Here is a 25,119-nt window from a genome sequence, read left to right on the forward strand (position 1 = left end):
TCGACCAGGGCATTCAGGTTTGTGGATTTTGGGAAGGAGATAGAAGCAGGCAGTGCGAGGTTGGGGAACGATGAGGTTGGAGGCCGTGGGTGGGAGGTCACCTGAGGTGATGAGGTTGTGGATAGTTTGCGAGATGATGGTTTGGTGCTCAGGGGTGGGGTCATGATCAAGGGGGCGGTAGGAGGAGGTGTCGGAGAGTTGGCGTCCGGCCTCGGCGATGTAGAGGTCAGTGCGCCATACTACAACTGCGCCTCCCTTGTCCGCGGGTTTTATGGTGAAGTTGGGAGTAAACCGTTATTATGTTTGTGGTTAACATTTCATAAAAGTAAGACTAATGTTGCAAAATGTAATGGATATGAAAGAGTTACTCTGAGCTAAGATAAATCATGGCCCACTTTAAGATATAACATACCATTGGCTGGAGCATCTGACTTTTAGCAATTCCTCTTAGTCAACTGTATTTGGAGGAAATACCTGATGGAATCGGAATCCTGATGGAGATGTAAGTGTACAACCTAATTTTAGTTAGTAATAGTTAATATGTCTAACAGCTATTTTAATCTATGTATGGTTACTGAGATGTAGTAAACTATATCCTATATTTTTTCTCTTTATTCTTTGATGGAACATGAGCTTTACCAGCAAGGCCAGCATTTGTTGTCCAACACTAATTTCACACAAACGTGTGAATGGTGTTCAAGGCCATTTCAGAGAGAAGTTAAAAGTCAACCTTATTGCTGTGATTTTGGAATTATATGTAGGGCAGACCAGGTAAGGATGGCAGATTTCCTCCCCCAAAGGACCTTAGTGAACTAGATGGATTTTTACAGCAATCAATGATAGCTCCGTGATCACCATTACTGAGACTAGCTTTCAATTACAGAATTAATCATTGAAATTATGCCAAAAGTGATAGTGGGATTTGAACCAATGCCATCACAGCATTATCTTGAAACCCTTGGTTACTCGTCCAAAGCCACTATCACTATGCTATTACCAACCATATATAAGTCAAGAGTCTCTCTTGTTGAAAGTTAATTGTGATTCATTCTTCACCACAGATGACGAAAAAGTCCCAAGACTAGCATAGTAAGAAGGGTTGGTGGCAGCATTCTACCCCAACCATTAAGGTTTCGTACCCAACTGAACCCCCTCTTTCTAAGTTTAGAAAGTACAGTCCTGGTCAGCTGCTGAAAAGCTACAATATGTACAGACTGAATGGTGCATAAAATAATCTGCCCTTTCACCTCTGGGTCATGTTTTCAAAACTGGTCCGATTGATAAGGTGTAATATACATTTCTGCTAATTGTAACATGCAATATGAAATGGGTTGAGGAGATGTGATTGCTAGAGGATCCATGTTTACAGGCCAAAACTGACACTAATTTGACACTAACTTGTGAATTTAATTTAGAAGACACAAAGCTACTGGCTAAGTAAATGTAAATTTGTGGTTCAACAGGAGATGCTCTTATGAGGCATGCGTAAGGGCATAAGAAGATTTTTTTTTATTATTCATTCACGGCATAATGGCGTCACTGACCAGGCAGCATTTATTGCCCATCCCTAAATGCCCAGAGGGCAGTTAAGAGTCAACCACATTTCTGTGGGTCTGGAGTCACATGTAGACCAGACCAGGTAAGGATGGCAGTTTCCTTCCCTAAAGGACATTAGTGAACCAGATGGGTTTTTCTGGCAATCGATTCATGGTCATCATTAGATTCTTAATTCCAGATATTTATTGAATTCAAATTCCACCATCTGCCATGGTGGGATTTGAACCTGGGTCCCCAGAACATTCGAGATAGTAGGAACTGCAGATGCTGGAGAATCTGAGATAACAAGGTGTAGAGCTGGATGAACACAGCAGGCCAAGCAGCATCAGAGGAGCAGGAAGGCTGACGTTTTGGGCCTATAGGCCCGAAACGTCTGCCTTCCTGTTCCTCTGATGCTGTTTGGTCTGCTGTGTTCATCCAGCTCTACACCTTGTTTTCCCCAGAACATTATCTGGGTCTCTGGCTTAACAGTCCAGCGATAATACTTTTCCTAATCTCTTCATTCTTGCTATACTTTATAGTTTATTTTAACTTGTTTGAACATTAAGAAAGACTTGCATTTATATAGTGCATTTTATAGTCTCAGGATATTGCAAAAGTGCTATACAAAGCCAATAAAGTTCATTCTTTGAAGTACAGACACTGATGTAATGTAGAAAAAGCTGCTGCCAATTTGTACATAGCAAGATCCCCAAAACAGCAAAGTGATATTGACCGACCATCTGTTGACTGTTCTTCAAGATAGAGCTATTGATATTTTTATGTCAAAATGGAAGAATATTTGTTTAACATCTTCTCTGGTATAAATTATATCTGACAGTGTAGGAGTCCTTCATGACTGAGCTGCTTGTGGGCACCATGGTTGACTGGCACTGCCACTGTAGCAAATGTGGTTCAGAATTCCAAGATTCATGTTTTCAATTTGGCCAATTGCACATAGTTTCTTGATCGCTGATCATCTGACAGCAGGCTTGCCTTAGGCTCTAACCTGTCATAATTTGTAAGATGTGGGAATGTTGATGCTTAATCTGAAATGACATTGAGAAATCTCTAGGCCTTTCAGCATGGTGATGAACTGTGTTTTGATTAGAAATAAAAGTTATATAATACTTGAAAAAGCCAGTTCTCTCACCAACTCTTTTATGTACCATTATGTACCAACTGGTATAGACATGTCAACTCTGTATGTGTTTAAGCATCCTTGAACACTTGTGTGCACACATTTGTCAAGATGTTTGTTTAAGTATTTATATCTCCATTGGCATCTGGATACATACGGTAATAATTCATCCTTTTCAATCACCAGAAAACTTAGAATTCCTTGTCTCCTTCAATTTTCCTTCACTTTATACTTTATGGCCTAGAAATTCCATGACAATTCTGTCAACCTCATACTGCAACTTCAGTGGCAAAGTAGCAAAGCCTCCACAGATATAGGATCATGAACTATCAGGATAGTCCCTACAGAATTTCAGGCTTGCTTTAACTCCACAACCAAATCTTCTGTTTGCAGATCTTTGGTGATCATAGAGATTTTGTGCAAAGGTTTCCCACAGCAGGATTAACTGCATGTGTGAAGTTTATATCGGGGAGATTGTAGATGATCTCTGGGTTGCTTGTGTTTTTTTTTATTTCCTATATGTGCGTACACTCTGATACAATTGAAAAATCTCACTCACAGAAGCCACAACAATAACAGGTGTGAAAAATATAAGGTCTCACATGGGTGTACCAACTTGTGTCTTTGCATTTTCTTTACTTTTATTTTCACATTTCACATTTCACATTTTTACATCACTTGAATTCTTTTATGTGGCAATGTCTTTCGATGATTCTGATGTAGATGCATTTTGTTAGAGTGCAATGGGGCTGTTTTCATATCTGTGGCATGTCAGAAGGTTTTGCAGAGTATATAAAAAAGCGAAGCATTACTGAAAAAAATTAATGAGAAAGGAAAACTTAGACTATGAGAGAAGCTAGCCAGAAATATAAAAACAGATGGTAAGAATTTCTATAAATACTTTTTAAAGAAAAGTTACCAAAGAAAGCATTGGTCCCATAGAAAGTGAGACTGGAGAATTGATAATGGAAAAATAAAGAAATGATAGAAGAACTGTACAGGTATTTTCCATCAGTCTTCACTTAGAGGATATGGGTAAGACCCAGAGGCAGCCGCAAGTCATGAAATTAAAGAAAGGAGAGAACTCAAAAAAATTACAATTACTGTACCAGAAAAATATTAGGAACTATTCTTATTGAAGTTACATGGCATTGTGTTTTGATAAGTTCAAGGTAATCAGACGGAAGCACCAGGGCTTTGTGATGGGACATCAGTCTGTTAGAAAAAGGCACATTTTGTTGAAGCTTTCAGTCTTGCACGCATCAGGATATTTCACAAGAATGCAAATTTAAGAGGAAAACCAACATTTATACAGATTGGGGAGAGGTTTATTGACAGAAAGAACATGGTACAGGGTTCAACTTACAGAATAGGTAACAGCCACTTTCTGGTTCATTTCTCAAGGCAATGGTCTGATCAATCTGAATTAACCTACCTAGTTTAAAATGTAAACAAAGTTTGGCTGTTCACTGTCAAACAGTAGTATTGAGCACATTTTCCATGGCAAAACTGCTATCAATCAGATCCCACTTGCCAACCACTTTCTCTTCATGCAGTATCAACGTTGGTTTTCTCCTTGATTTGGTGTTCTTGTGAAATGTTCTGATAAGTGCAAGATGAAAAGTTTTGAGAAAATGTATCATTTTTCAGCAATATTCAATCTGATGCAGTTCTTTGAGAAAGTAACATAAAGGCAGATGTACAGTATTTAGATTTTCAGAAGGCATTTGATTACGTGCCATAGGAAAGTTTATGAATGTAATGAATGGTGTGCTACAGGGACTGATACAGGGATCTCAACTATTTACAATTTATATAAATGAATCTAGTGAAGAGATGAAAGATATGCTTGCCAAATTTTGCTGACAAACAAAGAGGTGCTGTGAAGGAGGTGTAGGGGGGCTACAAAAAGATATTGATAGGTGAAGTGAATGTTGACAGTGACACAGTGATATTGTCACTGGGCTAGTAATCCAGAGACCCAGGCTAATGTTCTGAAGACATAGCTTTAATGATGCGTCTGATAGTAGATGGTTAAATTTGAGTTCAATTAATAAATCTGGAATAAATAAACAGTTGATTGTTGTAAAAAGAAGTATAGTTCACTGATGTTCTTTAGAGAAGAATAATTTACCATCTACCTAACCTACTCACCTAGTCTGGCCAAAATATAGTAATGTAATTGACTGCCCTCTGAAGTGGCCCAGCTAGCCAACAATTGGCTTGCTGGTGATGCACACATTCTGTGAAAGGATAAAGGAGGAAAAAAAGTGAAATCTTCAATTTTTGTCAGAAAGAATAAAAAAAAGCTTGTTACCTAAATTTCGATTGCAGAGTTCTGTGGCATAGAAGAATTTGTATGTTCTTGTGCAGGAGTCACAAAAGGTTAATATGCTGGGATAGCGAATATTTAGGAAAGCTAATAGAATGTTATCATTAATTGCAAGGGGAATTGAATACAGCATAGAGTGTTTATGCCTCAGTTCTAAGTAAAACTACATCTGACGTATTATGCACAATATTAGTCACCTCATTTCGGGAAAGATGTAAATGCATTGAAAGAAGTCCAAAGGAGGTTGACCAGAACTAATACTTGGAATGGGTAGGTTGTCTTATGTGGAAAGATTAGACAAGCAAAGTTTGTCTCCACTGAAGTTAACAAGATAAGAGGCAAGTTGTTTGAAACATTTCAGATCTTGGGGAGTATTGACAGGTTGGATGCTGTAAAGCATTTTCATTTTATTTTGAGAAGCAATAAAAATACATTACACAAAATAGGGACAAACATCAACTGCAGGACCATCAATATAGAATCCCTTATGCTGCAGAAAGAGACCCATCAATCCCTGCATCAACCCTCCAAAGAGCCTCTAACCCAGACCAACCCCTATATTTACCATGGTTAATACACCTAGCCTGCATATCTCCCTGAACACCAGAGGGCAATTTCACATGGCAAGTCCACCTGAACTGCATGTCTTAGGGAGGAAACCAGAGCACCCAGAAGAAACCCACACAGACAGCCACCCAAGGCTGAAATTGAACCTGCATCCCTGGCACTATGAATCAACAGTGCTAACCACTCAGCTACCATGCCACACATGGGAAAGCTACCCTTTGGTTTGCCTGAAACATGTTGGCATTCCTGTGGAAAAAGTTGCCAACAACTGAATGTTGCAGACTGGTACATTTCAAGGTTTGAGAATTGTGTGCTGAGTGACACACTAAAGCTTGGAGCAGCTATTGCATATATGAAAAGATTATAGTCCAAGTCCTTCTGTCACAGTAGTTGGTATCCGTGTAAAATGCCTCTAGCTTTATGCACCACAGAATGTTTGACATGAAATTTATCTTGCAAGTACAACCTGTTTTGATGTAGTGAAAAGCCTCAGAGTGCTACATGCTGCAGTGCAAAAAATTGAACTGCATTGCATATTGTGTAACATCAAATTCAAACAATTGTAATATACTGTTACAAATTTTATGAATAAAGCATACTTTTTAATAGAAACTTTATCAGTTCACTCATATTAAACTCTAGGTTTATGAGCTGAGGAATGCAGTACTGTACAGCATTGGGCAACTACCCAAGGGGCTTAATCGGAAATAGGCAGCTTTTAAGGTTTGCCAGCCATTCTACACCAATTCTGAAAACTGAATAAAACTCTTCAGGTTTTTGGGAAAAAAACCACAAATTTTGTTGTAAATAATGCTTATAATTTAGTGCCATGTGCTGCATTGAAAAGTTTGAACTGTATTGCATTTATATAACAGTTAAAATTTGATGTTACATGATACACTTTGTCAAACTTTTATGAATTGAGTGTGCATCTTGAGAAACAAAAGCAGAAACACCAGACAGATCCCTTACATCTTTAATCCTTATTCTTGTGAATAACTCCTTGGTTGTTTCTTTTACAATAGATAGAATGCCATTTCTGTCACCTTTTTCTCGTGTGTTTTATTCTCCAGCTGTTAATCAGTCTGATATCTCTTCTCATCCCTTCCTTCCAGCTGAGCTGTCATCTTTCGTCTAATGAAAGGTCCAGCCTGCACACAATATTTCCAGTACGGCCTGGTGAACTGTCTACTCCTGTCCTACTTTCGCGTGACTCGACAACCTAAGATCAACAAATCATTTTGTGTTGAAAGGTCAAACTGCGGCTTTGCTGAATCTATTCCGAGAAGTTTCTATTAGTTTAGGAACACCAAACAGTGCTGGATTTATTACATCAGAATCAGACAACGTGACAGAAAGGAAATGGATTTACACATCCCAGATGATTCACGTTCTTCCTGCAATCCAAAACATATGCTTTTTTAAAACTAAAGCTCAAATGAAAAACATTTGCTTGGTTTAGAATGAAACTGGAGTATGTTACCAAATGGTACTCTTTCATTTTTAACATTTCTCCTGAGGACACTGAAGCCAATCTTCAGATATGAGCTTACAATGAGTGTCAATTAGCTTTTCAATTATAGTCACGGTCGTATCCAAAATCAAACGTGTCCTCTTCCACATGTATACATTCTCAACTGACTCACTTTGGGAGTGTGCATTCTTGATGATTTCCCCTCTCTATTGCCAAATGGTACTGAGGCTAATTGCAGCACACCCTGCTGTTATGCCAGCTGAGATCAGCTGACTCAACATGGACAAAGGATCAGACCTGATTTGTATAATTCAGTACCACACTGGGAGTTGTCAAAAAAACCAAAAGTGAATAATTACCTGAATCTTTTTGTCCATTGTCCAGTCAGTTGTGTGTGGAAAGACTGAAACTAGAGATGGAGAGGTGCCAATAACTATTGATATAATCACAAAGCAATTCAGATGAATTGGCAAAATCTTTGACTCAGTAAGTTTGCTGAACTTGCTGAACTCTAAAGCTAATTTCTAACAGATATGGAAAAGTCAGTGAATAAACTGAACGTGTGGAATACCTTGCTGAAATTGATCAAGAAAACCATCAATTGCAGCACTAGGATCCATGTTTTCATCTCTTTTGTTTTCGTTTCAGCTTTTCTAGCAATTTCCTGTAAAAATATGATTAGAAATAATTGCAGGTGTAAGTTTTGATGTTTGAGTTTCTGACTGAGTAAGTTGATGCATCTGTCAAAAATTGAGGATGGATGTTTTACAAATTCAGTATCTTGACTTAAAAATTTAATTAGATGAAGGTCAAGGACTACAATTTGGAGTGCACTTACATTCTACTCAGGATCTACCTCATCTGCAACTCAAATATTTTTCCACCTAAAGTGGGGACAGGTCTGGAGAAACACTTGTCTTCTAAAGTGTGAGACCATGCTAATGATAGGGTTAAAACAACATATTTTCACAATACTTAATTGATCTAATTTCTGCTTCACAGTTTACTCCAGTAAAAATAAATCACTAATTATTAAATAGACAATTTTACTGAGACATGATAGAGCAGGACACACTCTTAAGTTGATTCAGGCATCCTGCTAATGAACTCATACCAATATGCCAAATATTATGGCAATCTGTTGACTTGAGCGTAGGTCAAATCTGCCTGATAGTTCCAGCAGCTAATCCCAGTACCATTAATAACCCTTACATTTTAAATGACACTATTGAAGTAACTGTCAAACCAAACTGTATTGAATATATTCGTATGTTAATTGTCATGTAGCATAACAACTTGCATTTGTATTGTGCCTTGAACACAATAAAATGTTCTAATGCACTTCATGGGGAGAAAATATCAAGCAAAATGCAACATGGAGCCACTTAAAGAAATATTGTGTTTTGAAGAGCCTCTGAATAGCCATGAGAGCTTTCATCTTCTTTAGAAGCCACTGAGTGGATATGGGATAATTCTATAAGAGGAGGCTCCAAATAACTGAGATAAATTATCCAGCCTCACGCAACCAAAGAAGCCACACGCAGTTTTGTGCAAAAGCAGGAAACAGGTTGCCTATACTATTCTGCTCAAGTACATGATGTATGACAACTGAAAAGGGAAAGAAAATATTTTAATGGTGGGATGAGACGAAATATGGCTCATCAATATGTCAACATGTTGGGTTTCCTGAAAATGTCAGATGTGATATTCAAAAGATTATCATGTCTTATCACACTGCCCTATGTTGTTCTGAATTATACAAGTAAGTGGGCTGAATATTCATGAGTAATGGTCCAGATAAGATACTACATTGCAGAAAACAAATATGGAACAAGATATTAGGTTAAATTGTAAAGGGAAATATTAAGTTTGATGTCACATAGTTGTTCACATTGATTGATGTGAGGTACATGTGAAAACAAAAACTCAGCAACAAGTTAGGAAATTTCAATTCTGTGATTGGAAAACTGTACTTCTGTTCCAGGTGGATGCGTCAAGTTATCTTCCTCAAGTAAGTCTAGTCTGTAATTTATTATTGTACTTATGTATTATTTCTGTACTTATAATTTCTTAACTTCTGAAAATTTTTGTGGTTTATTTTGTCATGAATAGATGTACAGGTGTTAACAAGGATAGCAATATTTTCAAACATATTTTCTAAATACTGTAATTGTAAAATAAAACATTTAAAATGAAAAACATTTCCCTAATATCTCAAATGGAACATGTACTACATAATACTCAACCATTCAGACTAGAAGACTTCAACTTTGATTTTGTTTTGTAGTTAGATCACCTCAGTTTGAGTAGAGTTAGGAGCAGTGCAATTGTCTAGCTGTTGAAGAGTTCTTCTTCTTGAGCTCCCTACTAGAAAGCATCCACACGACATTGCCAGAATCTTCACCAAAGATAGAGCAAAGAGGTAGGTCTCAATTCTACACAAGCCAGACCAAAGATCAAACTTTGTTTTGTTGTTGCCAATTTGATCCACATAGGCTATTCAGCTAATGAAGACATTCAGGCTCCCAAGGGATCCAAGTTGCTGTGGCAATGTAAACTTTTATAAGCATGCTGTAGTTGGATAGTGATGGTACAGGTTTCAATTGCTTTCTGCCATGTGGCTGACTGGAAATCATCCCCACGCTTGCCAACTGCCATTGGGATAGGTCAGAAAGATTAGCAAGGTGTTCCTCCACCTCTTTGGCTACATAATGAAGATGCCTCCCTTCGTTATCAAGTTCTGGATTGGGACTTGAACCCAGAATTTCTGGCTCAAAGTCAGCTACCCACTACATCACATGACCTCCTGTTTAAGTGTTAAAGAAGGGGAAATCAACCAGTGATCTCAAATGCAAGCCACTGAACCCTCTTGGAAGTTGCATACTTGTGAGAGAATTGGGCCTCGCTTGCATGTTGTCCCTACGATCCTACGGTTGCTGATTATATTCATACACATGATGAAAGGCTGCTATTTTGAAGCTTCTAGAGGACTGTGAATATGTGAAAGAGTCTTTGCACTTACAAGGTAAAAGAACAAAAATGGAGAAGAATAAATAAAGTGTGCAAAAGCTTTCAATTGTCCACCAAAAAGTAAACACTACAGAGGCCTGTGTCTGCAATCTATACCAGTTTGGCACCTGCTATCATTCAGAACATTGTTGCTTTTGTCAATAACGAAGTTCTATTGTGAATAATGGGTACAGTTTTCCACTGGACTCTTTTCTCTTATGATCAGGAAACAAGCAAGACTGAATTTATTCAACTGACAAATTACAAATAAAATCAACAAGGCTTTGTAACGTGTCATTAGATTAAAAATAGAACAGCATGCTGTATAATGTAAACATTCATTCATGAACCATTTGATCTTCCGGGAGCTCAGCTGCAGTGATTTCAATGCAGCAGTAAATGCTTCGTCACGAGTTTCTTCTCACTACCACTGTAATAAACTAATATCACGAGCAGGGAGTTTCAGTGCTGTACTCCTGAGACTAACAAACTAAATCAGAATTAGCCTCTCCTTAACGATGCTATTAAGATATAACAACAGAAAAGTATTTTACAATTCACATTTTTATACACAATAGATAAGTGAATTCTAACTCTTCTAAACTCCAGTCGAACCAAGTCCAACCTGACCAACCAATCCTTATAAGATAATCCATTTATTCCAAGTATCAATCTAGCAAACCTAGTCAGAAATACCTCCAATGCATTTACATTCTTCCTTAAATCAGGAGATCAGAACTGTACTGTGGAATTCCGCAGTTGTTCCCTGTTTAAGTAAAACTTTTCACTTTTCCTGCTTAAATTGAACAACTTTACATTTTCCTACATTATACTCAATCTGCCATATTTTTGCCTACTCACTCAACCTATCTGTATCCATCAGCAATCTCCTTATGTCTTCTTCACAACGCACTTTGCTAACTATCTTAGTGTCACCTGCAAATTTAGCTACTTCCCTCGTCAAAATAATCAAGAAAGGAGTGAGGTGGAAAACAGGAGAAACAGGCTTTGTCAAGGAAAAATTATGATTACCATTTTATTGGAGTTCCCTGAAGGAGTATGAATTGCTGTAGGTAAAGGGGGGCCAGTATACATATTGTATTTGGACTTCCAGAAGACATTTGGCAAGGTACCACATCAAAGGTTATAGCAGATAATAAAAACTTGTGATATAGGGATAAGATATTAGCATGGATAGAAAATTGGCTGGCTGGCTGGCAGTAAGCAGAGAGGCTCTTTGAGTGATTGGTAGGATGAGACAAGTGGAGTTCTGCAGAGGTCTAGGCTGATGTCTCAACTTTTGAAATTTATATCAATTATTTGGTGGCCTGGGGTGAAATGTAGACCAGCAGATCCCCTTCCCAAAAGGTCATTAGTGAGTTTTTGTGACAGTGGCAACATTGTCATTAATAAACTAATATTTTATTCCAGCCATTTTTTAAAATTGAATTTAAATTTCACCATCTGCTACGGTGCATGTCCCCAGAGGATTAGCCCGGGATTCCGGATTATTAGTCCAGAGATGTTACCGTTCCACCAATACTGCCCTGATTTCCTAAATATCTACCATTAACTCCATGGTCTCGCTTTCTCGGGGACCAACACCCATTTATAAAATCTTTTCACTTTTAAAAATCTGTGAAATGCTTGCTATCCATTTTTACATTCCATAGTGGTGCTGAAATGGGTATCCATCACGTCTGCTGTTTAAAGCACCTTACAATCTACAACAGTACCAGCACTTCAAAGTAATTTGTAATAAGTTTAAATACTTCGGGACATCTTTCAGGGGACAAAAAGTTGCTAAAAGAAAGCAAAACAATTTTACCTTTAGAAAAGGTGCACTGAACAATAAAAAGCATTGTGTATGAAAAGCTGTAATTTATGATATAGCATCTAGAACTCCAAATTTTGTAGTGCAGAAAGATCCCTGGCATCAGGGATCTTTCTACACAATAAAAATTGGATACATGCTTGAATAATTTTGTGATTTATGCTAAGAATATAGAACTGGCCCCTCAGCCCACCACATCTGTGCCAAACATGATGCCATTCTAAACTAATCTCATTTGCCTGCACATGGACTGTATATTATAAATAAATTTACAAGGTAATACTTGTTTCCCCAGGAAATTAGTGAATCTAATTCTGAAATTGCCTGGGCAACATTTATTTCATGTTCTACTGACCAAGCAGCCTGCACAAGATACTCAAATAACATTCTGAGAAAAGTGTAAATGTGAGCTCATTAAATTTGGCTCAAGTTTTATGCAGACTGTCACTAGAAAATGATATTTCCAGAATACAGTATCAATTCTAACTTTACAAGTAACCCCTATCCAATTGTGCTGTGGCCCAATCTACTCTATTGATCTCCCTATTGTTTAAGTTAAACAGATGAGTTGGGATTTACATTTGGTGCCAACACATGGTTGAGCACATCCCTTGTCTGGTAAACAACCCTGATGAACTTGCAAGACTTTCTCCATAAAATAATAGATTTATAGAAGGATTAAACTAGATATATGAGGGTGCCACTACGTGAGAACATGTGACAGTTTATGTTCCTTGATCCTTTTGCCCTGAACATTGGTCTCTCTAAGTTATATGTGTGCTTGTTTATTGGTATAATTGTCATTCTTTCATTCAAACCCTTTAGGACTGGGGCACATTTACTGTCCAAGTTGATATAACTTTATGTCAAAACTCATATGTCTAGCAGCCTTCTCCCAAACCCTACTCTACCCCTTCAAATCCATGTCCATTCACTTTGCTCAGATGTTAGTTTCTCATGAACCTGTTCAGAGATGTTATGAGACACCTCAGCGGCAGGTGGGACTTGTATTCAGGTCTCCTGGACACGACCACTGTCCCACAAAAGCCCTCCAGTGGATCCAGTTTGTTTTACAACAATTGGCAATGGTACATGATCACTCGTGGACAGATTTTTTTCAGTAAATTTAAATTTCACCATCTGCTGTGGTGGGATTAGGCCAATGTGCCCAGAACATTAGCCTGGAGTTCTAATTATAGTCCAGTGGCATGACCAGATGTGATGTTATGACACACCTCTGTAGTAGGTAGGAATTGAACCCAGGTCCCAGAGGTAGGGACACTACCACTGCACCATAAGTACCCTTATACTAGTGGACTATTTTTATATTCAATAGTGCTCATACACACCATTGAACATTTTTCCCATCACCAAATCATCTGTGGTTTTTTTTCCATCTGTTAACGATCACCAGTAAATCATCCATGTTGCCAATTAATTAATTTACATACAAAGCCTGTTAAGGTCAATGTAAACCATCAAAGGTGAGGGAGAGGTGGAGAAGGGGTTGGGGGGCTAAATCAAAATGGAGTTGGAAGGGGAGATAAGGCAATTTAGCTCTTGCAGTGCCCACTTCTCTCTAAAGGCATTGAGTATTGTTGGACACTGTGTGCTTCTTCTCCAAGGACACTCAGGCGTAAATATAGTGGCAGAAGAGAGGCAGGCAGTCAGCAGATATGAGCCCCTCCACAGCCTGCTGCAACAGCAAATACCCCAACCAATGTATACATGATCAATGGACTCCACAGTGCTGCAAAATAAACAGGCTAAGAAGCAACTAGTGAATTTATGTTTTTTAAAATTTATTTAACTTTTTTTCTCTAATCAACCTGTTTAGAGATGTTATTATAGACTTCTGAAGCAGGTGGGACTTGAATCCAGGCCTCTTGGTCCAGGGGCAGGGCCACTACCACTGCGACTCTAGAGGGCCCCCCAGCCGATATACGCACTGCCGTACAGGCTTGAGTTCATTTGTGGCAGCTTGATGTGGTCCTTTAAGAACGAGTAATCCTGGAAAATGGGAGCCAGTCCGGGATTTGTCAGTAGCTTATGAATTTCACCCTACTACGAACAGAATCTGACTAACTTGTACCCATTTAGTGTGTTTTAAATTCCATAGCGATCCCATACACGAACATAAATGCCACAAATTACTCTGTATTGTTTGAAATAGAAGCCACACCTTATTTATTAAACACTAACAGCGAATCTCCCTGAGTTTCTGATGTGTCAGATGTGAATGATTTACTTTAATATTGATATGATGCTGTTACACAACAGAGAAGATAACGCTGCTTACTTGTTGCCTTGTCTGATGATAATTCATCAATTAAAGCAAAGTATTGCAGATGCTGAAGACCTGAAGTAGCTTCGAAAAGAAACAGAAAAGAGCTGAAGAAACTCAACAACTCGGACAGCATCTGTGGAGAGAGGGGAGGAGTCAATGTTTCGAGTCCGGTATGACACTTCTTTCTGTGCAGATGGGCTGAATGGTCTCTTCAGTGCCCTAACGGTTCTGTCACTCTCACACCGAGTATCTCTGTCACACCCGCATAGACAAAAGTTGAAAAATTGTTCCCAAACATGTTTGCAAAATGGGCATTTTCAGGGCTTTGAGAGTTTATATTTCAGGGTTAATGCAACACAAAGACAAAAATAATTTTAATGTCTGTTTTTTTCGGAAATGAAAATAATTTGCAGACTTGACAGCCAAGAATTAAAATTTAGATCCCTGAAGGTTTCTGACTTTTCTGGTCTGCATCTTTCGCAAGGAGCATTGAGACTGCACTAATGGTAGAATGGAATAGGTTCAAAATCACCGATAAGGTGATCTACTGGAATCCTCACAAGCTTCGAGGACCACACTGACTCTGGGCTCAATTCTCCCGGGAGGGGCTTTTTTTTTAATGTTCTTTACCATTGCAATCTCTCACTTATTCGAACAATTATTTGTCAATGATGACAATGAACAAATTCCCCATGTTATAAAAACATGTTGGAGCAGGTTGACTGAACGAAGTAACGATCAAATCAAAGTGCTATTCTCTTCTCGAATAGCGTTTGAGTGTGAAAGGCTGTGTATTTCATCGAAGTGGAAAGAAATGCAAGAGGAACTGTAACAGAATATATGGGAATGGAATGAGGAAGGACAGTGTTTGGGTATGGACCTTTTACTGTTTGGGGCAAAGCCCAAAATATTAACTTGTAATTTTCTACTTTGTGTGATGTTCTACTTGCTGAGCATTTCCACCGTTTCTCGGTTTATTTGTTTAATAACATTTTAAGACACTAAGTGCTTGGCTACCGAATAAAGAGATTAAAATTTCCACACTCGGTATTAATGCCACTGGTCCCGGTGCAAATGCAGCAGCAATGATAGAGTGTGTTTGAGTTGGGGTGGGGGGGAGATATGGAAGGAGGTGGGGTCGAATAATTTCACCCTCGCCCCCCAAATCCCGATCAATGTCACATCCTCAGAGAATCAAAGTGGCTGAGTGGGGGTTCACCGAATAATTCATTAACGTATCGTTGAAGCTGATTTAGTGCAGGATACTCCTTTGTATCCGGGAGCGCAAATCAGAATGAGACCGAGCAACCGTTTTAAAATCCAAAGACTTATAAAATTGTTTAAAGGCGGGGGAGTGGGTATTGATTCGTTGTGTTCTAGTGTCATGGAAATGTTCATTCCGGTTACATTGATCCTTCTTTCCTCAATACTATGGGACATTTCTAGGACACTTTTAGTTATTCCCGCAATTGGAATGTGTTTAGTTTTAATCCATTCTATTGCACTTGCAGTAGTTTTGAATGTTCTAGAGCTGTCTGCCTGACCTGGACTGTGACTATTAACAGAATTGCAGTTGTGTTGAGGCACTTAGGAGTGGAGCATGTGTGGAGAGGAGTTTAATTTTATTGCACTTTCTGTAATTTTCAAGTAAAAATATTTTGTGGTGTGCTTTCATAATTTTCATGAATAAAGTATATTTTGTGGAAAATAAACCTTTCGTCGGGCGTTTTAAACGATAAATGTCTTGCATTCAGAGACATTTTTAGATCTGATGCTGGTTGTGGCTTGGATTCAGGAGTGGTGATTTCATTTTAAATGGTCAGGTCTTCACCAAGAATAATGCATTTTCTTTTGGCATTTTGCCTTTTACTCTTCAGAATATGAAAACTTATTTTCCAAATATGGACTTGCAATTTGATCAATGTTGCTGGGAAATAGTTGCGTCATCAAGATACTAGGACCAACATTCCTGAAACATTAAAATGAGTCTCGAATCCCTTTGAATTACACGGAGTTGTAATTTATTTTTAACTAGGAGGAAAGTAACCTGGTGCTGGGGACGAGAATTAGATTTTAATATTTCAGCGATGGGCACACTATAACTTATTAGAAAACTGATGATATGTCCCCTGAAAAGGAACCGAAATTGAAAGCCGGGGGATTGGACAGGGCAATGGGACGAGCTGGGTTGCTCTTGCGGAGAACTGGTGTGGAAGGATTGGCCGAACGGCCTCCATCAGTGCTGTAGCCATTCTGTAATTCTACGACCCTAATGTTCTCCATTTGCCTACAAAAATATCTAAAACAAAACTTCATTTCATATCATTTCAAAAAATGCATGTTTAATGTTTAGAAATCGCAAAATTCACTTGCTATTCTGTTGGAATCCCCTCCAGACTCTGTCCATCAACCTTTCTAGTCCCAGTGTCTACCCGTAGTTTTTAGTTAATTGTTTCGCTATTTTGCCTGCTCTAATAGTTAATGCGTTTTCTAATTGCGTCCTTGCAACAATACATTTTTATTAAAAATGAATGTTTGAATAGAGATAACCAGCCATCAGTCCGATATACTTAGGACTCGTAAACTGTCATAATAAGTTAAAGGGAGCTCGAATTAATGTTTACCCCCAACAAACAAGGATTTAAGTTGCTTCTATAATTTAAAGCTAGTTATATGTAGATTGATGAGAAAGATGCATTTTATTATTATAAATAAGAAATATTTTTATTAATCTGAGTCATTGTTGCATGTCTATATATAAAAAGCTGGCATTTATTTTTATAGTATATATATATAGAACCTAAATAAGAACCGAAAGAACTGCGGATGCTGGAAATCAGAAACAAAATGTATAGAACCTGTCTCGATCGTGAGTCGCCTCCAAAATCTCTCCAAGGAAATAGCTTTGAACGGTCTCACCTATAACCTCAATAAACGCTTGCGATTCTGCGCGCTTCAATAAAATGACACGCCGCGGGTGAAAACATAAGAAGGGATAAGCCCTGGACAAAAAAATACATGGAAAGTGAACGTAAACATTCACACGGGAACCTGCATGCGCTTTTTTTTCGAAGGGATAACACAAAGGGAAAACGCTACTTTCTGCAGCATCACTCTCGCGTTGCTATGGCTTCGCTCAGAGAGAAAGGAAAGCCACTTGTCCGCTCTCTCTGGAGATGCACCCCTCTATCAGAGTGGAATTAAACTCCCTGTTACAGTCACACTAGCCCTCTGAAGTGGTCTGCTAATGGGGACAGCTTAGCAGCAATTGCGTTTTCCTTTTTAAAATTGCAACTTTTAGACAGTGGGGGCATTCGTGTCCCACCTGTGTCTCTGTGCCCATTGGGGATTTTTCCAGGTGTTCCTGTGATGTTGGATGGTTTAGCTTGACGTCACGTCGTCATGGGAACCCGTTAAATATATTTGCCTGTTTTGTTGCTTTTTTAATTACCGACCAGGGGAGGGCTGCAAGAGCTGGGACTGGATCCTACATTCTCCAGGGATTTGGAATTGAACTTTTGTTCCGCTTGGGTCTTTTGGAGTCCTCCCCCATCCCAAAAAACAAAAGGAGGGGATGATTCAGATTTGAAGAGAACACTGTTTGCTTGGTATCTGGGTGATCAGACTTGGAGGTCAGAAGTTCATATGGGAAGCAACAAACAGAGTAAAACACAAGACTGCATTAACCTTGGCCAAAGTAGGGGAACTCCAAAGGGGAGCCCTTCAGCCAACGCTCGCTCCAAGAGTTGCCCGGGAAAGAACGGGCTCCTCATGCCAGCCAAGAAGGTCAGGGATTGTGTGGCACTAGGGGACAATGATTTCGCCCGAGGTGAGCACCGCTTCTCCCCGGGATATGCGGTTCTCCCGCAGCCCCAGTCCCCAGGGACCGCTGGTGTCCACGGAACCCAAACTCAAGCGGCGCCTTTCCGCACCCCGGACCAAAGAGACAAATGGGGCAAGAAAATGGACTTCCTGCTGTCAGTCATTGGATTTGCGGTGGATCTGGGCAACGTCTGGCGCTTCCCTTACGTCTGTTATCAAAACGGTGGCGGTAAGATGGTGGTTAGCAAAGTTTAGACAAAACTCTCTGCAAACACATTTCCTTGTTAATATATCTAAACAAATTACTATACGGATAAAGTATCTACCTTCAGTAATTAATGAATTCAATAGATTGCTGAGGTGCTTTTTAAACCATTTAAACTCATACCAGCATTGCTGTGGGTTTTGTATGTAATTTATTTTACTTATATCCGTTTTAATATAAACAAAAAATTTAAAAAACGATGTTGCTACTCACGTTGTTTAAAATATTCAGGCATTTTTAGGGGCGGTGTTGTTTTATAACATGCTTAATATTTGTGCCAATGCATCTTTCCTTTCACAGGATGTAATTGGCTACAAACTCGGAGTTTCCCAAAGCCCTAAAGATAATTTTAGCTAATGATAGTCTTGCTGTTTAACCAGGTCACCTCTTCCTGCTCCCCCCTTGTCAATTTCCTATTCCCAAGACTTATTCCTCGGCCAGGGATCTGTGTAGTTCGTTGTTTAAATATTTTTAAGTTAGTAGTGGTTCTGGACTTTGGCGCCTGACCTAATAAAAACAAAATAATGCGGGACTATTTGTGCACTGCACAGCAACACTTTAATATTACATATGCTGGGATTCGTAATATAACTGAATTCTGACAGTTTGTAGCTGGGTAGATGGAGGAACAACGATAATGAATGGACAGTTCGATCAGTTTGGCAGGTTGGACATAAAAGCACAGTTTTATGGATAGATTGATGGACGGATAAACTCGAGGGTAGCTGGGACTGTAGATGGATCGACAGTTAGGCAGCGCGGATAGATAAATGGAGAGATGGAAGTAAAAGCAATGCTGGACTAATTATGGACGCCAAGTGATTATTCCTGATCCCACTGAAACATATTAAGAATCGCCAATTGGGTGGCTGTTCGATTCATCACGGCTGAAAAATTGGATCAAGGATATGAAAACACGTTTAGAAAATATCAGGAGTATGAAATCTAGGAGATGGCGCAAACCGGGTGATTGGTGTTTGTTGAAATAGTTAACAGGAAAATTACATTCGCCGATGCTATTTGCATATCCCCTTTACCTGCGCAAGAATCGGCTAGAAATTCCCAAAGAGTTGTAAATGCGTACTCCTTGGCGGCAGACAAAACGGAACACACCATTTAACACTGGTAACTTACTGGCAATAAGGCGAATTCTTGGTCGACTTTAATAAATAGGAGAACCATATGGATTCCCCTGAAGAAGCAGTCCGTATCAAACGGTGTAGAGTTTCACTGGGCGTTTAACAACCCCCAGATTGAACGCTACCGATCTCCTTCTCTTCAGGTTTTCTTGGCGACGGTTCCTACTATCCCGTAAACCAGTGTCAGGATATAGACCTAAACAGGTCCCAAAGAGCAAGAGTTGAATAATGAAATTGCTTGGAACTTGTAATAAGTTTCATTGGTAGGATGGAAAAGAATAAACCTGCAAATAAAACGTGTAAATCACCTTAAAAGAGAACATTTTACCTTTTTACACCGGAATTTTGTGTTTTTGAGGGTTTTTTTGAGTAGCCTTTAATGAAATTAAACTTTCTTTTGGTAATGAAACGAATTCCCTCCCTTTACCATGACAAGTATCTTTATATGTGATTGAATGCTATGCATCTTTGAGCTTGTATTCCTCATGAATATATATCCGTCAGAGATACGCCAGAATTCCTGTTCATCTTTGACCGGGGTTTGCGGTTGTCTGCGCTCGCCGTCACTTCTGTGTGAAAAACCGACACAATTTCTGGCGTCTCCAGACGTACTGTCGGTAACATCCTGCTTCTCCCTGCTGTGGCAGTCATTGCTAATGCAATCAGCACAGAATCAGTGATTTGAAGTGGTCTTTCTCCACATTCCTGTAAAAACCATTCAAACTTTTAAGCTTCGTTGCATGAAACATAACCGAATTTGTTTTTAACCATTACGATTCCTGCTGAATAACATCTCTTAGCCTTATAAAAATATTTTATGTGTGAAATATTCCATGATAAAAAGAAGTGCACAATAGATTTTTAAAAGTTAGCTTTTGAGTTTTCACTTTCTACTTAATCCTATGAGTTTGTTCCAATCTTTTCTTTCACTCTCTGTGACATGATTGACAAAGTAATTATATTCCGTGCATTTTGCTTCTGGGCTATGATTGTCTGTGAGAATTCTTCAATCTGATTCACTGCAGTCTATTTGATGGCTTCATTTTGATGATTTTGAAACAGATTACCTGTTTTGATGGCACCAGGCTGAATGTCACATGCAAATGCAAATAGAAATTGACACTCCAGAATCCATTCAGTCTTTGTTGGAAACTTATCCTGAACTTAGCAGTGAGCATTACCTTTGCACTACAGACTGCCAACTTTGGGCTCATGTACTTTTCAGTCAAACTTCCCTATAAGTCTGGAAATCCCAGAAAGGAATGGTTTGCCTTATGCATCAATTAAAAAGGCATGTTTCAGAATCAGGATACTTTTATTTATAATCTTGTTTAAAATTTTAAGCCTCTGCTTTGTAACTTCACAAATCTAAATAGCAGAGACTGTTGTCCTTTGGAACTCATCCCAAAGGTAAACTAGCCTTTAGTAACTGATTAGAGTCTTTGAAGAGGAAATAATCCCAAAACATGGCACCAACAAATTAAGATATGTTTGTTCCCCAGTCAAACATTGACCAGACTAAACTAAATGAAATCGTGGTATGTTTGTACTTGAGAAAAAACACAATAAACTCAAGTATCATAAACATAATTCTTTCAAAATAGCTCTTTTACACTTCATGTTCAGTGATGCTGACAAAACCTTTCTCAATTCTAGCAAAACTTTTGTAAAAGTTCTCCATATAAGATAATCATTGCACACTGGGTAGTTGCTATTTATATTTAGTCACAATTCTTTCGGCTACTTGATAGGTATCTCCACAGAGATTGTCACTGTGCATTGGGTTAGTTGTCTTTGAGAATTGTGATGCTTGTCTTTGTACATTGGGACAGTGGTGTACCCCATTGCACATTAGCTAGTTACCATTGTACTGTGGACTAGTTACTACTTGGTGGTGTCTTACCTACCACCAATTGGAGTAGATGGAATTGTACACTAGCATGTTATCATTCTTAATATTGGAATAGCTATTTGCACATTGAATATTAGAAGTTGGATAGTTACCATTGTATGTCGGCAGTTCCTATTTAGCCAGAGTACATATGAGAATATGTTATCCTGAGTTTATAGATCAATGTCCTGTAACTTAATTATTTCTCATACCTGTTTTCAGAGCTGGTCTCTGTGGTTAATTTCAGGTGCTTTTCTCATCCCCTACACATTAATGGCAATGTTTGGGGGAATTCCTCTGTTCTACATGGAGCTGGCCTTGGGACAATACCAGAGGACTGGCGTGATTCCAGTTTGGAAGAGGATATGTCCAATATTTAAAGGTGAATGCATCAAAAGGTAGCAACATTATAGCATATGTCAGTAAACAAATCGTAATGTCCTGTAAACAAATGAATCACATGGAAAAGGGAACTGAAATAATAAACTGAACAATTAGTCAATTGGAGCATTGTAGTAATATTTACTGCAGCTGTAACCCAAACAATTCAAACTCTGATTTTAAGAACAGTAACTTTTTGACAAGAATTAAAAATTAATAAGACTCCTTTAATTGTGAAACAAAATCTAATTTCCAGTTATGCTCAGACCTTCCAATGTGCACAGGAGCATTGTTATTGAGTAAAATAAATCATGTTTCTACTCAATTACTCTCTTCCTAAACACTAACTTGAATTCAGATGTGTATCCTACTTTAGCTCAAAATGATTTATCTCTCAGCATGCCTCAAGTCATTTTGTGGGTAATTGCGATGTACAAATTCAAAATAAGTCACACAGATCAGGAGGTCCCATTGCTGATCTTGCAAGGTATTGACTTGCCTATAATGACCATCAAGTCATTGGTTGCATTAAATTGTCTGCAGCATCCCTGGGCTGAAGAATGTGGTGAGGAGAGGGAGGGTGCAACATCTAGAAATAATGGGCTTGTCTGCAGAGCTGCTAATCATACGATTTCTAAACAACATTATTAAAGGTTAAGTCCTAAATACAAGAACAGAAAGGAATGATTTCTGACTGCCCTGCTCTTTCATTAGGTAAGTTTTCTTTATGATATTACATTGCAGTCAAACCAACTAGTTCTAACCAAATTCAAGAGATTGAGGTGTAAGTGACTGTCCTTGGCATTAGGGCAGCATTTGACTGAGTGTGACATTAAGGAGCTCTAGAAAAACTGAGGTGAATGGGAACCATTTGCTGAAATAGGATTGCATTTAACCATAGTGCCTCTCACAGCTCAGTTGCCTATCAATATTCTTTACTTGGTTCGTATATGAAGAATGGCCACTCCAGTAAGGTGTCCAGTAATAGTAGGAACTGCAGATGCTGGAGAATCTGAGATAACAAGGTGTAGAGCTGGATGAACACAGCAGGCCAAGCAGCATCAGAGGAGCAGGAAGGCTGACGTTTCGGGCCTAGACCCTTCTTCAGAAATTTACATTGTAAATTCTTTATTGAAACTGAAATACCAAGTGTGAGCTGATCTCCTAATAAAATAATATGATCTTCTTTTGCTATTGTATAGAAAGGAGAGGAATAACACTGAATTTAAGTGTATACACACACCTACACACACACCCGTGAGGAAGGGTCACTTGACCCGAAACATTAACTCTGGTTTCTCTCCACAGATGTTGCCAGACCTGCTGAGCTTTTCCAGCAATTTCTGTTTTTGTTTCTGAATTTAAGTGTGTCAGGTATCCGATAAACAATTAGACTTTGTATAATGGAAAACAGAGCAATAAGGAGGCTGCAAGCCACGAATAGAAGCAAAGCAGTTATGAATGGTCCCTTAGGCCACATTAATAGTGCCATGTTTCTATACAATTGCTAAATTGAGCTTCTCTATATTACCAGCATTTATTTTGTTTTAGGGATTGGATACGCAATCTGTATCATATCATTGTATGTTGCTTTTTACTACAATACCATCATATCCTGGGCTCTCTACTACTTCTACTGTTCATTTACGGCCACTTTGCCCTGGACCAACTGTGACAATCCTTGGAATACACCCAACTGCACCAACTACTTTGGCAAGAATAATGTCACTTGGAATAACTTCTCCAGATCTCCAGCTGAAGAGTTTTTTATGTAAGTGCCTGTAAGTGGCGAGTGCTTAACCAGTGGCACTGGTTTCAAAGAATTAAGCAAGATGTTTGGGTGGGGAATGGTTTGGTTGTGTGGATAAGAATGGGAAAATTGTTGCCTTTGTTGAGGTTTGATGTAAATGGAGTGAAACACGATCAATTATTTGCACTCTGTGGCAGCATTCACACAAGTGGTCATTCCATGTGTATAAATCATCATAAGTGTTGTTATTTATGATATGAATCCTTTGGGTTGAACAGATAGATGTCTGCTCTTATTCAACAGATCTATGTGATCATTTCCAATTAGAAATGTGATCCTGGCTGATTTTACTAGTCCCGATCCAAAGGATGATTAGGTCAGTTGTTAGGCGCCAAGTGCTGTTTTGGCTGTGATCAATTAACTGACCACTTTAATTAGAGGATCTAACCCCTAAGAACAGCTACCATGTTCTGTAGGGATATAAACCATTGAGTGAAACCTCTGAGGTGATGCTAACAAAGTAAATTAGTGTTGCAAGTTCATACATAAGTTACTCACTGCCTGGAAGGCCAATATTTTGACATTTGCAAAATGTTCAGCTTACTTGGACTATTTGCGATGTGGCAGCAGCTTCACTTCCTACTAAAAAAGGATTTATATTTGTGTACACTGCAGAATCGACAACATAGCAGGCTAACATGCCACCATGATAACGTAGTTGGTGGTTTGATATCCAAAGTATTGTGTTCACTGTTATCTTGTAGCCAATCATGGGAGCCAGTGTTAGTGAGATATGGTGCACAAATAGTGACCAAATATTTTAGGTAACCAGTTTTTTTTTGTCTCATCATCTAGAAAGTGCCAATCCTCAGTATTGCATTGAAGTCTGAGCCCTGATATAGGTGGTCAACTTCAGCAGTGGAAATTGTTGCCACAACTCCCGGAGTCAGAAAAGGAGTGCTGTCAAACTGTCAATGACAAATTAATTATTTTTGAGATCTGATTTACTATTGTTCTGTAAAAATTAAGCAATATGCCTTCTTTACATTTTCCTCTTGCTTTTAGACGAAATGTTCTGGAGATTCATAAATCCAAAGGGCTGCATTATGTGGGTGTGATCCGCTGGCAACTTCTCTTATGTCTCTTTGTCATATTTACCATCGTTTACTTTAGCCTCTGGAAGGGAGTCAAAACATCTGGCAAGGTTTGTTCACTGACATAGCCACTGTTATAATATTTTACACAAATGTGGTGAAATGATATTACATCAGGCTCTTTAACAGTATTCAGAACAGGCATGTAAAGTGCTACTGGGATGGGTGCATGAGAGAAAGAGGTCAAAGAGAGGCATGTATTCAATGCAGTGCATTATCAAGAGGGTTGTGTTAAAGAGGAACATATTGCAAAAATGGCTGTGTTCCAAAAAAGGGGTCTATCACAGAGAAAAATATGCTTTAGAGAGGAGCATGATACAAAATCCACAGGCTTGGATTTTCCATTTGGGATCAAATGTCGATGTTGGAATCAAATGCAGGTTCTGACCCCAAAATGGGTTGGGAATAGTTAGCCAACTTGAATTTTGGTCATCTGTGCAGAGGGCACACTTGACATCTGATTGAAGTTAGTGGAGGGGGGCTCTTAATGATAGATGGCAAATAGCAGGTCCTCCAACATTCCATTAAAGGTAGCCC

General features: G+C 38.8%; 2 protein-coding genes across 2 annotated transcripts in view; one reads left to right on the top strand and one right to left on the bottom strand.

Annotated features, from left to right (window-relative positions):
- Nucleotides 1-25,119, bottom strand: part of svopa (SV2 related protein a) — a 317,985-nt gene that overhangs the window by 49,510 nt on the left and 243,356 nt on the right. The window lies entirely within an intron of this gene.
- slc6a4b (solute carrier family 6 member 4b) overlaps nt 17,826-25,119 on the top strand; it is a 37,099-nt gene continuing 29,805 nt past the window's right edge. Inside the window, exons 1-4 of the mRNA XM_020531548.2 lie at nt 17,826-18,231; nt 21,545-21,679; nt 23,230-23,449; nt 24,494-24,632. Of these exons, the coding sequence (XP_020387137.1) occupies nt 17,826-18,231; nt 21,545-21,679; nt 23,230-23,449; nt 24,494-24,632 (900 nt within the window). The remainder of the gene's footprint in view (nt 18,232-21,544; nt 21,680-23,229; nt 23,450-24,493; nt 24,633-25,119) is intronic.

This window comes from Rhincodon typus, chromosome 24 (genome assembly GCF_021869965.1).
Source record: "Rhincodon typus isolate 14 chromosome 24, sRhiTyp1.1, whole genome shotgun sequence".
NCBI classification, from domain to species: domain Eukaryota; kingdom Metazoa; phylum Chordata; class Chondrichthyes; order Orectolobiformes; family Rhincodontidae; genus Rhincodon; species Rhincodon typus.